Source organism: Eptesicus fuscus, chromosome 6 (assembly GCF_027574615.1).
Source record: "Eptesicus fuscus isolate TK198812 chromosome 6, DD_ASM_mEF_20220401, whole genome shotgun sequence".
In the NCBI taxonomy this organism is placed as follows: Eukaryota; Metazoa; Chordata; class Mammalia; order Chiroptera; family Vespertilionidae; genus Eptesicus; species Eptesicus fuscus.
Genome location: NC_072478.1, coordinates 75,549,685 through 75,562,699, shown reverse-complemented (window position 1 = coordinate 75,562,699; position 13,015 = coordinate 75,549,685). Strand labels below are relative to the sequence as shown.

General features: G+C 42.8%; 1 protein-coding gene across 7 annotated transcripts in view; it reads left to right on the top strand.

Moving 5' to 3' along the window:
• Nucleotides 1-13,015, top strand: part of LOC103286545 (core histone macro-H2A.1) — a 109,594-nt gene that overhangs the window by 78,863 nt on the left and 17,716 nt on the right. For 4 of the 7 annotated variants that reach the window (XM_054717867.1, XM_008142112.3, XM_054717866.1 and 1 more), the window contains exons 5-6: nucleotides 7,000-7,110; nucleotides 12,478-12,577. In XM_054717867.1, the coding sequence (XP_054573842.1) occupies nucleotides 7,000-7,110; nucleotides 12,478-12,577 (211 nt within the window). The remainder of the gene's footprint in view (nucleotides 1-6,999; nucleotides 7,111-12,477; nucleotides 12,578-13,015) is intronic. The other 3 variants (XM_008142114.3, XM_008142121.3, XM_008142125.3) reach the window with 3 other exon arrangements.

The window sequence follows — 13,015 nt, the reverse complement described above, 5'->3', positions numbered from 1 at the left end:
TACCATCATTTTAAAAAATACACAAACAGCCTTTTTTTTTACATTTGGAAATTTGACCCTACTTTTCTCCTTAAACTATTATTTCCCTTTCCTTTCCCCACAAATTTTATCCTAATGTTACACATTTGAATGCTTCTAGTATTTTATTGATCTTCACAACATAATAATGTACATACATTTAAATTTATTTTGAAAATATTTCATAGAAATACTAAACGTTATGGATTTTACAGGCTTGGATAATTATCACATCTATAATAATAAAAGCATGATATGCTAATTAGACTGGATATCCTTCTGGATATCCTTCCGGACCAAGCCGGCGAGGGAGGGATTCAGGCAGCCTCCCCCCTCCACCTCTTCCCCTCCTCCGCACGGCTGCAAGGGAGGGATCCAGGTAGCTCACCCGAGGCTGAGAAGGCCTACTCTTGCACAAATTTCATGCATCGGGCCTCTAGTTTATTAATAATACACAATTGATCAAAATGACAGATACATCACAAATTTTAGTAACTTAAGGAAAAAGTAAAAATTTCTTGGAACTGCATGGGATAGATGGAGATAGTTTTTCAATTAACTCAAGTATTCTAAGATGAATGTTACTTATTGCTAACATGAGACGATTTAGCATCCTATATTTTTATATTTAGAGGTATAAGTGCCTGGAAAAGCTTGTTCACAAAAATAATTAAATAGGAATGGAAAAGATTTTGTAATAGCAGCACCACTCAGTCCTCTGAACTCTTTCTGAGTTATATGCCAACAATCACATAGTAATCTGTCATCAATTTGTTTTAATAAATGTTTTATTTTAGAGTCGTTTTAAATTACAAAAAAAGTTACAAAGACTGTACAGAGAGTTTCTAAATGTCCCTCACCCAATTTCCTTGCTAACATCTTACATAACCCTGGCACATTAGTCACAACTAAGAAACTAGCATTGGTCCATTACTATTAACTCCATCAATCTGTTTTTTAATGATCTATCAGTTGTTAACTCAATTTGATATTTCTTCTGTTTTGTTGAAAGCACAGAATTAGAAACATCTGACTTGCAAAAGGATTTGTCATCCAGCCTTTCCCTTTCTTGTTTCCTTGGAAGTGTATAAAAAAAGCTTTACCAAGACTTACATGTAATTGTTGATTATACCTGTTTCTCTTTTACATATCAAATCTGATACTCTTGAAGTATTAGGAAAACCAAAATAGCAATAACTTTAATATATCCATTACCATATTTCTTGATAAAATGCTTTATGTCTTATTTATATTACAACTTTGGAGCTTCAGATTTATCTCACTTAACTTATGGGAAATATTCCATATTTAATATTCTAAATATTAGCCACATAACCTACATGCCAAAGCAGTCCTTATTGTTAAAGAGTTCAGTAAAATTAGTCCTAGATGGTTTTCTCAATGGTTAGAGTGTCAGTCCATGGACTGAAGGGTTGCAGGTTTGATTCCAGTCAAGGGCACATGCCTCAGTTGCAGGCTTAATCCCTGCCCCACTCTCACATTGATGTTTCTGTCTCCCCCCACTCCCTTACACTCTCTCTAATAAACAATGGAAGATATATCCTCTGGTGAGGATTACAAAAAAAAATAAAAAGAATTCAGCAAAATGAAACCTATTTTTTAAAAAATATTTTTTTACTAGAAGCCCGGTGCACGAATTCATGCACGGGTGGAGTCCCTCAGCCCGGCCAGCAGTTGGGACCAATGGGGAGGCCAGCCGGCCGCCGCCCCCCCTCCATTGGGGTGATTGGGGGGGCCAGCCGGCCAAGGGGAGGGACTATGGGAGGTTGGCCCCAGCAGCAAGCTAACCAACGACTGATTCCTCAAGGAATCAGGCTCCGTCCTCCCTGCTGTTGGGTCCAGGGTGTGGGTGAACCAGATTCGGGGCTGTTAGGGCCCCAGCAGCAATCTAACCAATGGCCAGTTCTGTGAGGAACTGGGCTCCCTTCTTCCTCCTGTATGAGTCCAGGGTGAGGGTGAACCAGATTCATGGTTGTCAGGGCCCCAGCAGCAAGGTCTGGGTCAGTGCACATCATAGCTACCACCAGTCATCCAGTCATTCCAGTCATTTGGTCTTAACTCTCGCTTAGGCTTGTGTGTGTGTGTGTGTGTGTGTGTGTGTGTGTGTGTGTGTATATGTGTATATATATATATATATATATATATATATATATATATATATATATAGACTTTAGAGAGAAAGGGGGAGGGAGAGAGAGAGATTGGCTCCCTCCTGCACGCCCCACACTGAGGACCGAGCCTGCAACCAGGGCATGTGCCCTGACTGGGAATCTAACTGTGACTTCCTGGTTCATAGGTTGACACTCAACCACTGAGCCACTCCGGCCAGGTAAACCTATTTTTTAATGTAAACAAAAAAATTAATGTGTTAATGAATTTGAATACTAAATGGGCCAATGGATAGGGTATAGGTCTTACCCTGAGTTTACTGTCCAGACTCATCCTGCAGGAAGGCATGGCCATCTGTAATATTTCTTTCCCCCTACTTTTTTTTTAAAGTTTTTTTTCAATTACAGTTGACATACAATATTACATTAGTTTCAGGTGTACAATATAGTGATTAGACATTTATATAACTTATGAAATGATCACCCCAATAAGTCTAGGAGCTATCTGACACTATACATAGTTATTACAATACTAGAGGCTTGGTACATGAAATTCGTGCACGGGGTGGGGGGATGTTAGCCCAGCCTGCACCCTCTCCAATCTGGGATCCCTCCAGGGATGTCCGACTGCCCGTTTAGGCCCGATCCAGGTAGGATTGGGTCTAAATGGGCAGTCAGACATCCCTCTCACAATCCAGGACTGCTGGCCCCCAACTGCTCGCCTGCCTGCCTTCCTGATTGCCCCTAACCGCTTCTGCCTGCCAGCCTGATCACCCCCTAACCACTTTCCTGCCAGCCTGTTTGCCCCTAACTACCCTTCCCTGCAGGTCTGGTCACCTCTAACTGCCCTCCCCTGCAGGCCTGGTCACCCCTAACTGCCCTCCCCTGCAGACCTGCCCCCCCCCCACTGCTCTCCCCTGCAGGCCTGGGTCCCCCCCAACTGCCCTTCCCTGCAGGCCCGGTCGCCCCCAACTTCCCTCCTCTGCCAGCCTGGTCCCTTCCAACTGCCCTCCCCTGCTGGCCTGATCACCCACAACTGCCCTCCCTTGCAGACCTGGTCCCTCCCAACTGCTCTCCCCTGCTGGCCATCTTGTGGTGGCCATCTTGTGTCCACATGGGGGCAGCTTATGTGTTGGGAGTGATGGTCAATTTGCATATTATCCTTTTATTAGATAGGATAGAGGCCTGGTGCATGGGTGGGGCCAGCTGGTTTGCTCTGAAGGGTGTCCTGGATCAGGGTGGGGGTTCCCTTGGGGCGTGGGGTGGCCTGGGCGAGTGGCCTGTGGTGGTTTGCAGGCCAGCCATGCCCCCTGGCGACCCAAGCAGAGGCCCTGGTATTTGGGATTTATTTATCTTCTATAATTGAAACTTTGTAGCCTTGAGCAGAGCCAAGCCTCCTGCTTGCTCTGTGGCCACAGCCATTTTTGTTGGGATTTATTTATCTTTTATAATTGAAACTTTGTAGCCTTGAGTGGAGGCCTGGGCCCGTCAGGGCAGGCAGAAAGCTTGGCTTCCTCCATTTCCACGGGCAACCCAAGCCTCCTGTTCTCTCTGTGGCCAAAGCTATCTTGGTTGGGTTAATTTGCATACTCACTCCTGATTGGCTGGTGGGTGTGGCTTGTGGGTGTAGCAGATGTACAGTCAATTTGCATATTACTCTTTTATTAGATTGGATTACTGAGTATATTACCAATTGATGTCAATAGAGTACTAAAGTCCCCTACTATGACTGTATTACTATCAGTCTCTTCCTTTATGTTCATTCATATTTGCTTTATATATATAGGTGCTCCTAGGTTGAGTGCATAGATGTTTATGAGAGTTATGTCCACTTTTTGGGTTGATCTCTTCATCATTATGAAATGTCCTTTGTCTCTTGTTATAGCACTTGTTTTGTCTGATAGAAGTATTGCTACCCCAGCTTTTTTTAAATTTGCATTTGCATGAAATACCTTTTTTTATCTCTTTATTTTCAGAGGTACCGTACTTTCCGGCGTATAAGACAACTTTTTAACCCAAGAAAATCTTCTCAAAAGTCAGGGGTCTTATACGCGGGAAAATACGGTAGGTTAGAAAAATCTCTGACAATGTATATCAGATTGCTTAAAACCCAAATACCGTATTTTCCGGCGTATAAGACCCCCAACTTTTGAGATTTTCCTGGGTTAAAAGGTCTTCTTATATGCCGGAAAATACGGTATGTAGTTCTTGCCATTTTGTTTTTAAAAAACAATTTTAAAAAAATTTTTTGTAGTTTTTCTCTTCCTTTCTTACTCTCTTGCTATCTTCTGTTGTATGTTAATGAATTTCTTTAGTGTGTGTGGATTCCTATCTCTATATTCTTACATCTCTTGTGGATTTTTGGTTTGTGGTTACTATGTGCTTCCTATATAAAACATTATGTTTATAGCAGTCTATTTTAAATTGTTGGTTGCTTAAATTTAAACATGATCTATAAGCACCAGAATATTTACCCCCTTCACGTTTATGTTTCTGTCTTTTTTATTTCATGTTTATGTGTGTGTGTGTATGTCTATCACTTAATTTATTGTTGTAATTACACATGATCTTCTTACTTTTGCCTTTTAACCTTTGTACTAGCTTTATAGTTGGTTGATCCACTGCTTTTATTATGTGTTGGCTTTGTGAAAATTTTTCTTTCCTATATTTTCTTATTCACATTTTCGATCTTTTAAAAGAAGTCCCTTTAACATTTCTTGCAATAATCATTTTGTGGTGATGAACTTTTAGTTTTTTCTTGTCTGGGAAACTACTCTCTCAATTCTAAATGATAGCCTTGTTGGATATAGTGATCTTGATTGTAGGTCCTTGCTTTTCATCACTTTGTATAATTCATGCCAATCCCTCTGGCCTGCAAAATTTCTGTTGAGAAATGAGGTAACAGTCTTATGGGAGATGCCTATATGTCACTAACTGGTTTTCTCTTGCTGCTTTTAAGATTTTCTCTTTGTCTTTAACCTTTGACATTTTAATTATGATGTGTCTTGGTGTGGGGTTCACCTTGTTTGGGACTCTGCACTTCCTGGCTTTATATGTCTGTTTCCTTCACCAGGTTAGGGAAGTTTTCAGTCATTATTTTTTCACATAGGTTTTTCACTTTCTTGCTTTCTTTTCTCTTGGGTACTCCTATGATGCAAATGTTGGTATGCTTGATATTGTCAAGAGGTCTCTTAAAGTATCCTTATTATATTTTATTCTTTTTACTGTTCTGATTGGGAGTGTTCTGCTACCTTGTCTTCCAGATCGCTGATTTGATCCTCTGCTTCATCTAATCTGCTGTTAAGTCAATCTAATGAAGTCTTCATTTCAGTTATGATATTTCTCATTTCTAAATGGTTCTTTTACAACTTCTTTATGTAAGTTTTCACTGAGTTAACCTATTTTTCTCCTAAGTTCATTAAACATCCTTATAACTAGTATTTTGAACTCTGTATCTGGTAGATTGCTTGCCTCCATTTCATTTAGCTCTTTTTCTGTAGCTTTTGCCTGTTTTTTCATTTGGGACATATTTCTTTGTCTTCTCATATTGTCTTCTTTCTCATTTGTGTCTATGTATTAAGTAGATCTGCTGTATCTCCCAGTCTTGGCAGAGTGGCCTTATTTAGTAGCTGTCCTGTGGGGCCCAGTGGCACTGTCTCCCTGGTCATGTGAGCCAGGTGTCCTTATGTGGGTTTTTTGTACCCTCCTGTTGTAGTTGAGCCTTGATTGCTGTTGGCACATCAGTGGGTTGGATTGACCCTTAATCTGACAGACTGTGAGGACTGAAGGTGACTACAGCAAAGAAGTTCTACTTTTTTGATTTGCTCCCACTGGACCCTCCCTTGGCAGTGATATACTTTTTTATAATAATTAGGGGAAGGGAAAAGGTTTAGTGTCTAAACAAAAACTGCCATTGTTTTCACTGTCCTCACTCTAAAATATATCTGAATGCAAAAAGTCAACTGACTCAAAATATCCATTTTTTAAATACAATCCTTGTTCTTAGCCAAAATATATAAAAGACTTGGAAAGACACGCATTCCTCCTCCAGGGGTGTGCCATGTTAATATTGAGTCTGGGAAGTGGGAGAAGGGTGGTTGTGCAAGGAGACCCAGCATGAAACCTTGACCACAGGCATAGATCTCTCTTAGGTATAGACCTCTCTTTTGGGAAAAGTGCATTAGAAAATTGAGGATCCGGAAATGGATTTAAATCTCTCCATGGAACATACACATTGAAAGGCTCTTGGGAACCCCAGAGTACACATATTTCAGATTGAATGATGCTGAGCATGCCAAGATCGTGTACACTGTAGGGGGTGGGAGTGGCGTCTCCAGGGTTCACCAATAGGCACCATATGGATCCTCTCCAGGGCTGGTTTTAATGAAGGAGAGTTGGAGAGTCTTACCTCCTGGGCTGGGGAGGGTTGGAAGATTATGGTCCTTGGTCTGCTTTTTGGCTCTTTGAGAATTAATGACCTAGAACAATTTGTTTTGCCCCTAATACTTAAATAATGTACAGACATCTAAAAAGTGAAGACCCTCAAGAGACATTTACTTAGTCTAAATCTATGAAAATGGTTCTATTCTAAATTATCACAGTGAAGTTTTGCCTTTGAATAGCTAATTTTGAGTATGAAGTGCTGAAAATACAATTTAACATTTTCTTGTACTTCAAAATAAGCCTGTGGCCCCCATTTTGAGAAAAGCTGAGATGTGCTGGGGGTTTAGTTTCCTGTTTTCTCTTAAGTATTTATGGGCAAGGCCTGTGAGCTGCCTTTTTGTTAGAAAAGCCCACATTTTTGCCATCTTTGCCTGTGCAGGCCACATACTGACTCTTCTATTTGTATAAGAAGAAGCAGGGAGAAGTCAGCAAGGCAGCCAGTGCCGACAGCACGACCGAAGGCACGCCCGCTGACGGCTTCACAGTTCTCTCCACCAAGAGCCTCTTCCTCGGCCAGAAGGTAGGTAAACGTGTGGCCTTGGTCTGCTCTCAGGCCCTGGGAAAGAGGGGTACAGGCCACCTCCACCGGAAGGAAGGCCTGGGGATTCCCAGAGGCCATTCCTGGTTTTGTGGGTGTGGGTGGAGAGAGTGGAGTGGGGATAGCGGGTCTTTTGGAGTGGCCTCCAGGAGGGCATGGTGGGAGTGCTGGGAGGAGACTGGCAGGCAGGAAGAGGAGGTGGTGGTAAAGAAAAGGGAAAGGCTTCTGTGGGGGTGGTCAGAACCTGGTTAGCCTTCAGAAGGAGCTGCTTATGTGGGATAACCTGGTCCTCATATAGCTCTGGCCAGAAAAACAGCCAGAAGTTAAAACTGGGTCTTGGAAGTATGTAAGGGGGGCACGGAGCCACCTGACGACTCCTCGAGCCAATTGTTTGCTTTTGTTAACCATGGGCAATATATTTTCAGCCGCCCCAGTGATGCAACTTTGCCAGGATGCCATGGTTTTGTAAAAAATGATTCACTTTTGTTGAACATAAAAATGATGCATAGGCTTTTAAGACCTGAGAATGAGAGTTAATTAATCTTTCTATCAACACTAAAAAAAGGGGGTGGATAGAGAGGGAATTAAACTTTCAATTTTTTAACTCATACATTTTAAAAAACTAAAAGTACAAATTTGGCCTTTTGTGTAAATTGTGTGTAGTTTGAATGTGGTTAACAACTTGGTTCTGAAGCTGCATCATTTTTAAAACCTCACTGTCGATTTTCTTTTGCATCTCAGTGACACAGTCCTGCTCACGTCATTCATTGCAAGTGCTCCTTCCCCTCCCCCTTCCTGTCACTCAGTGCACTCAGGCTCTCATGGTGCAGTTCCTGTGGTGGACTCTGTGTTCCAGCAAATAACCATTTCAGCTTACATTTTATAACCATTGTCTATATTTTGTATGCATTTTTCAAAGGAAAAAATAAGCAGCACTAGTTGTCATCTTAAGGTCTGGGGCTTTGAAAGTTTTTGTTTAAAATATTTTTTACGTATTTAAAAATTTCCAACTCAGTAGTGAAGGTAACCACCTGGGTCTTCATGCACACCCTTGAACACATCTTTTGGGTAATATATTGAAAGTTAATGTGACCTGTCATCCAAATTGCATAGGTTTGAATGAAAGTGCGAAAACCCCTGTAAGTTAGGACCAGCTCATATATATGTGCTTCAGTTCCCTTATGCAGACAATAGTCAGGACTTGGAAGCCTGTTAAGCAGGTAGGATAGTTCAGCCCCTGGAGTCACCCTCTCCCTCACTCCTTCCCCTACCCACCCCACCCTTGGGTGCCCTGACCCTGGCCATCTCCCTTTCCAGTGTTTTTTTGCTCTCCATCTTTATCTTCCCTATACCATCTTCCACATCCCTCCATCCTCTCCCCCCTGCAATCACTGTCCTGTTGTCCAGGTCCATGAGTTTTTATTTTTTCATCAATCCCTCCTTCCCACCCACCCCCACCCCTCCACCAGAGCTGTCTGCCTGTTCTCTATGAGTCTCTATTTTGCTTATTAGTTCAATTTGTTCATTAAAATCACACATGAGTGAAATCATATGGTATTTGTCTTTCTCTGACTGACTGGCTTATTTCACTTTAATGTTCTCCAGGTCCATCCATGCTGTCACAAAGGGCAAAATTTTTCTTCCTTTTTACGTCTGAGTAGTATTCTGTTGTGTAAATGTACCATAGCTGTTTTATCCACTCATTTAGTGATGGGCACTTGGGCTGCTAGCTCCTGTTGACTACCCCAGAGCCAACTTCAGATCAGAACTCGTCATACCCTTTGCTGGATGATTGCAAATATTTCCAAAATTGCAGCACTCAGCCCTACAAATGGAGATGCCTTCCTTGGTCTTGGGATCTGGATCTTCTCTGGGTTCCGCTGCAGGTGAACCCTGGAAGGGAGGCAGCAAGGACTATAGACACCTTGCTGGCTCCTCGTGACCGAGCAGTGCCACCTTCTCCTCCATTTGGGCACACCTGGCCTCAGGACCAGGAGCCACAGACACAAAAGTACCAGAAATCCAGCTAATACTGACTACTCCTCACTCAGGGTCGGAGAGGGGGAGTCCAAAAGCTATAAAGTATTGATACTCTCTAATCATTTATAGACATGTCACCTGATGTTATTTAAGACATAGAGGAAAATTGAAGAAGGTTTGACAAATGGAACTAATTTGCCTGTTTGATATCTTGACCTTTGGAGGGAGACTCTGAAAGGAAGATTGAGCTGGAACTCAGTGTAGAATGGTCAGCTGTAGGAGAAGGGCTGAGTGCAGGACCAGATGGACCACCCGCTTCTTTCTCATAGTTACGTGTTAGTGGTGAAAACAAAACCATGAGACTGCCCTTTGTGTTAAATGTGCTTAATAACTCAAGACTCCCACATCCAGGACAAGGGACCCCCAACTCGATCACTGCAGATGCCCTTTAGCAGAGTAAACTGTCCCCTCCAAACATGGCATCACAGAATAAAGTGGCACTTCAAGTCAGCATGGGCACCAGTGTTGGAAGCTAGTGAGCTAGCAGCTCTTCCTGGCACCCTGTGGCCCTCCCTGTAGCAGGAGATGGACAGTTTATAGTTCGGAGCACTATTTTGAAGCAGTACTTTTGGCCCATTATTGGCTATTACCGTCAGGTGAAAGTCATGGCATATAGTGCAAGAGAGGCAAGAGTCACAAAACTGACATGAATTTTTACACAAAGCACAAGAGCATTTTACACAAAAGCATGTTAAAATCTTATTAAAGACATTAATTTTGACTTGGATTTTAGGAAATGTTTCAAAAAGCGTACTTGAGAATGATGACTATATGGTACCCCATATCCTATGAGTCTTTATTTTTCCATCTGTGGCAATTAATCCAAGGCTTGAATATTGCAAGCAAGCTGGAGTGGAGAAAGGTGATACTGTGCTCCCTACAACTGTGTAAGGCACAGTTGCTAAGCTACTCACAGGAGAAAGCAGCTAGTTTTAGGAGGCTGGGATCTAATTGTTGCTGACAAGGAATTTCACAGACTGAAGTTTCAAGAGTCATTGCTCTTATTACTCTGTGATTTTACCTACTATTCACACACATTGTTGAACTGTTTTCAAAGAGAACACAGTGCTGGGAATCTGAATCAGCTAAATGTTTTTTCTTCTGCGGTTCAATGGAGTTTTGCAGCCCCTTTTTAGAGATATAAAAACCTGATTTTATTTAAAAAAGAATACTCCAGTATGCATTTCTATAAATCCGGGTCAGTGGTAGTAATGATTTAGGCTTCCTGGTAGGGTCAGTGTTATCTGAAGCAGTTGGGAAGGCAGTGTAAGGGGATATGAGTGAGTCTTCAGCCTCCCTAACTATCAGCATGGCAGCTGCAGCACTGTAGGTCACTAAAGGCAGGGAGATTCCAGGGATTTGCTCCCCCAGAGCCAGACACCCTATTTCTGGGACTGGAAAACTGCAAGGAGATGAGCTCTTGAAGCAGCATTGAGGAGTAAAGGGCGGTTACCCATTTCCATACTGTGGCTGATGATTGGCTTCTAAGAATCCAAGATGAGTGAAAACTGACAAATCCATGAAGAGTGGCACTCGGCTCCTGGGCCTCCAGCAGTGCCCACATGTGTCCTGATCTTTGTGTGACACATTCTAGCCTGAAACATACCAGAAGCCACCACTAGACCTGAGGCTTCTGGGGAAATTCAGGCCAGGTTGCGTGCAAGGTGGACAGCATAGTAGAGATGAAGTAGTCCTTTCATCCCATAAGCAAGGGCAGGAGAGTGGGCCACAGAGAAAACATGGTTCTCCATGAGGAATTTAGATGCAGTTCTATGGAAGACATTGCTCTTTCCATCCTCCTTAGTTTAAGCAGACTTTGTGGACAGAAAAAGAATTGCATTTCATGTGACTAGCACAGGGAAGTAAGACCAGCCAGTTTTCTCCTTCCTTGTCCATTTTGAGGGACTGAGACACCAAAAATTGACAATTACAGTCTAGACTAAACATGTCACTCATATCTTTAACAATCACTTTGATTTCCTAAGACCGAATTTCTGATCATGTTATGTAAAAAAAAAAAAAAAAAGGATTGTACTATTCCTATAGCCAAGTAGGTTATGTCAAGCATCCTGGGCGTCTAACCATTAGCTCTAAGCCACCAGCTCCTTCCCTATCAAAGTCATGCCTGATGTTCCCTAAATAGTGGGCACCAAGCTGTCTTCCAGATGGCCAGGTTGGCTCTGCCTCTGCCTGCACAAAGGCTCTGGCCTGCCGGGCCCTGCGGGCTGCAGTCAGCAGGTCTGGGGCGCTAACCATTCTGGGGACTCTCAGGCATTGCTGTTTGCTTCAGCATTAGGAATTTATGTCACTGAAGAAGGAGCATCTTGAGAGAGAGGCAGAGACAGAGGGAGCGTGAGCTAGAGCTGGCTTTGCTGCAGACACTTGTACCTAAGAACAGGAAGGGGAAGCGTATAAACCGGATAGTAGTCCTGAGCCACCTAATTTAATTCATTTGGCTGCTTTCACAGCTGAATCTAGAACTTGGGATTCCTCTCATACTGACGGTTACTATGAAAACAGAATAATAGTGGGGAGGGGGACATTCAGTGACTCTTTAGAAAGAGCCAGTTGGTTGGGTGCTCATAAAACTCAAGGAAAATGCTCGACCCATGGGGCCTCAGAGTAACCTCCCCAACAAGGCGAAAAACATTTAAAAGACACATTGTCTCGCTGGAGAACTGCCGTTTTCTTCCTGGACTTCACCAGATCTTCAGCATTACACGACTAATTGACATGTCAAATTAGATGTTACTGAGCAACAAACATTCTCCTCCTTGCCACCCCCGAGCAGGGCAGGGGAGTCAGCCAGCAGTAGTCATGGTGATGGGGACAGCCTTAAAGCCCACGACCACTTGGAGGAGAATGGCAGAGCCACTAGGGGTTTGTCCAGACTAGCTTGGGCTTCCACAGCACCCCACTGCTCAAAGAAGAAGATAGTCACATGTAGCCCCCACCCAGCAATGAGCCCTCTGATTCTGGGTCCTGACAGCTGCTTTTCTTTGGCCCACAGATCACAAGTTCTTTTCAAAGGAAGTGGATCCACCAGTCCGATATGGCTCATGCCTTCCTTTTGCCCTAAGCATCACCCAACAGGTTCTGGACCCTCAAGCTAGCTTGCTTCCTTTCAGCATCCTGAGTGACATTTGAGTCTTTTGTTAGAGATGGATTTGTTTTAGCCAGTAACTCCCTGCTCCCCTTTGTGCCCAGTGCCCGTGAAGTGTTCACTGCCCTTCATCTATGTCCCAAGGCTCACTTCTCTGTGACTTCCCGGCTGTCCTGTTATTTCCCACCTCATGCTTTTCTTTTCAGCTGAACCTTATTCACAGTGAAATCAGTAATTTAGCCGGCTTTGAGGTGGAGGCCATAATCAATCCTACCAATGCTGACATTGACCTTAAAGATGACCTAGGTAATTGGGAATGGGGTTTGGCGCCGCCAGCTGTCAGATGAAAAGTTATGGAACCCAGAATTTAGGCTCTTCATCTTCTCAAACTTAAGATAATCAAGCCAAATTCCCCAATACAAGATGAACTTTTGGTTGTAGACATTGAATGTCTACTTACTCGGAGCCATTCCAAATGGAAATGATCTGATGGTGTTTCATTAAGTGCCATTGGCCGCTTTATTCTCCTTGATAGTAAATATATTGCTGTCTAAATTCTCTTCCATAATGATCACACTGACTGCTGGTTACTTGGGGGGGGATTAAAAAAATGTATTTGTTTTTTTTTAGAATGGAAAAATCTCAGGTAACTACAAAATGATAGTTTCTCCATTTAAGCCTTAATTAGAAATGACACTCAAAGCTTCAAAGCACCTAAAAAGGGAGACAAGCTGCATCAGTATA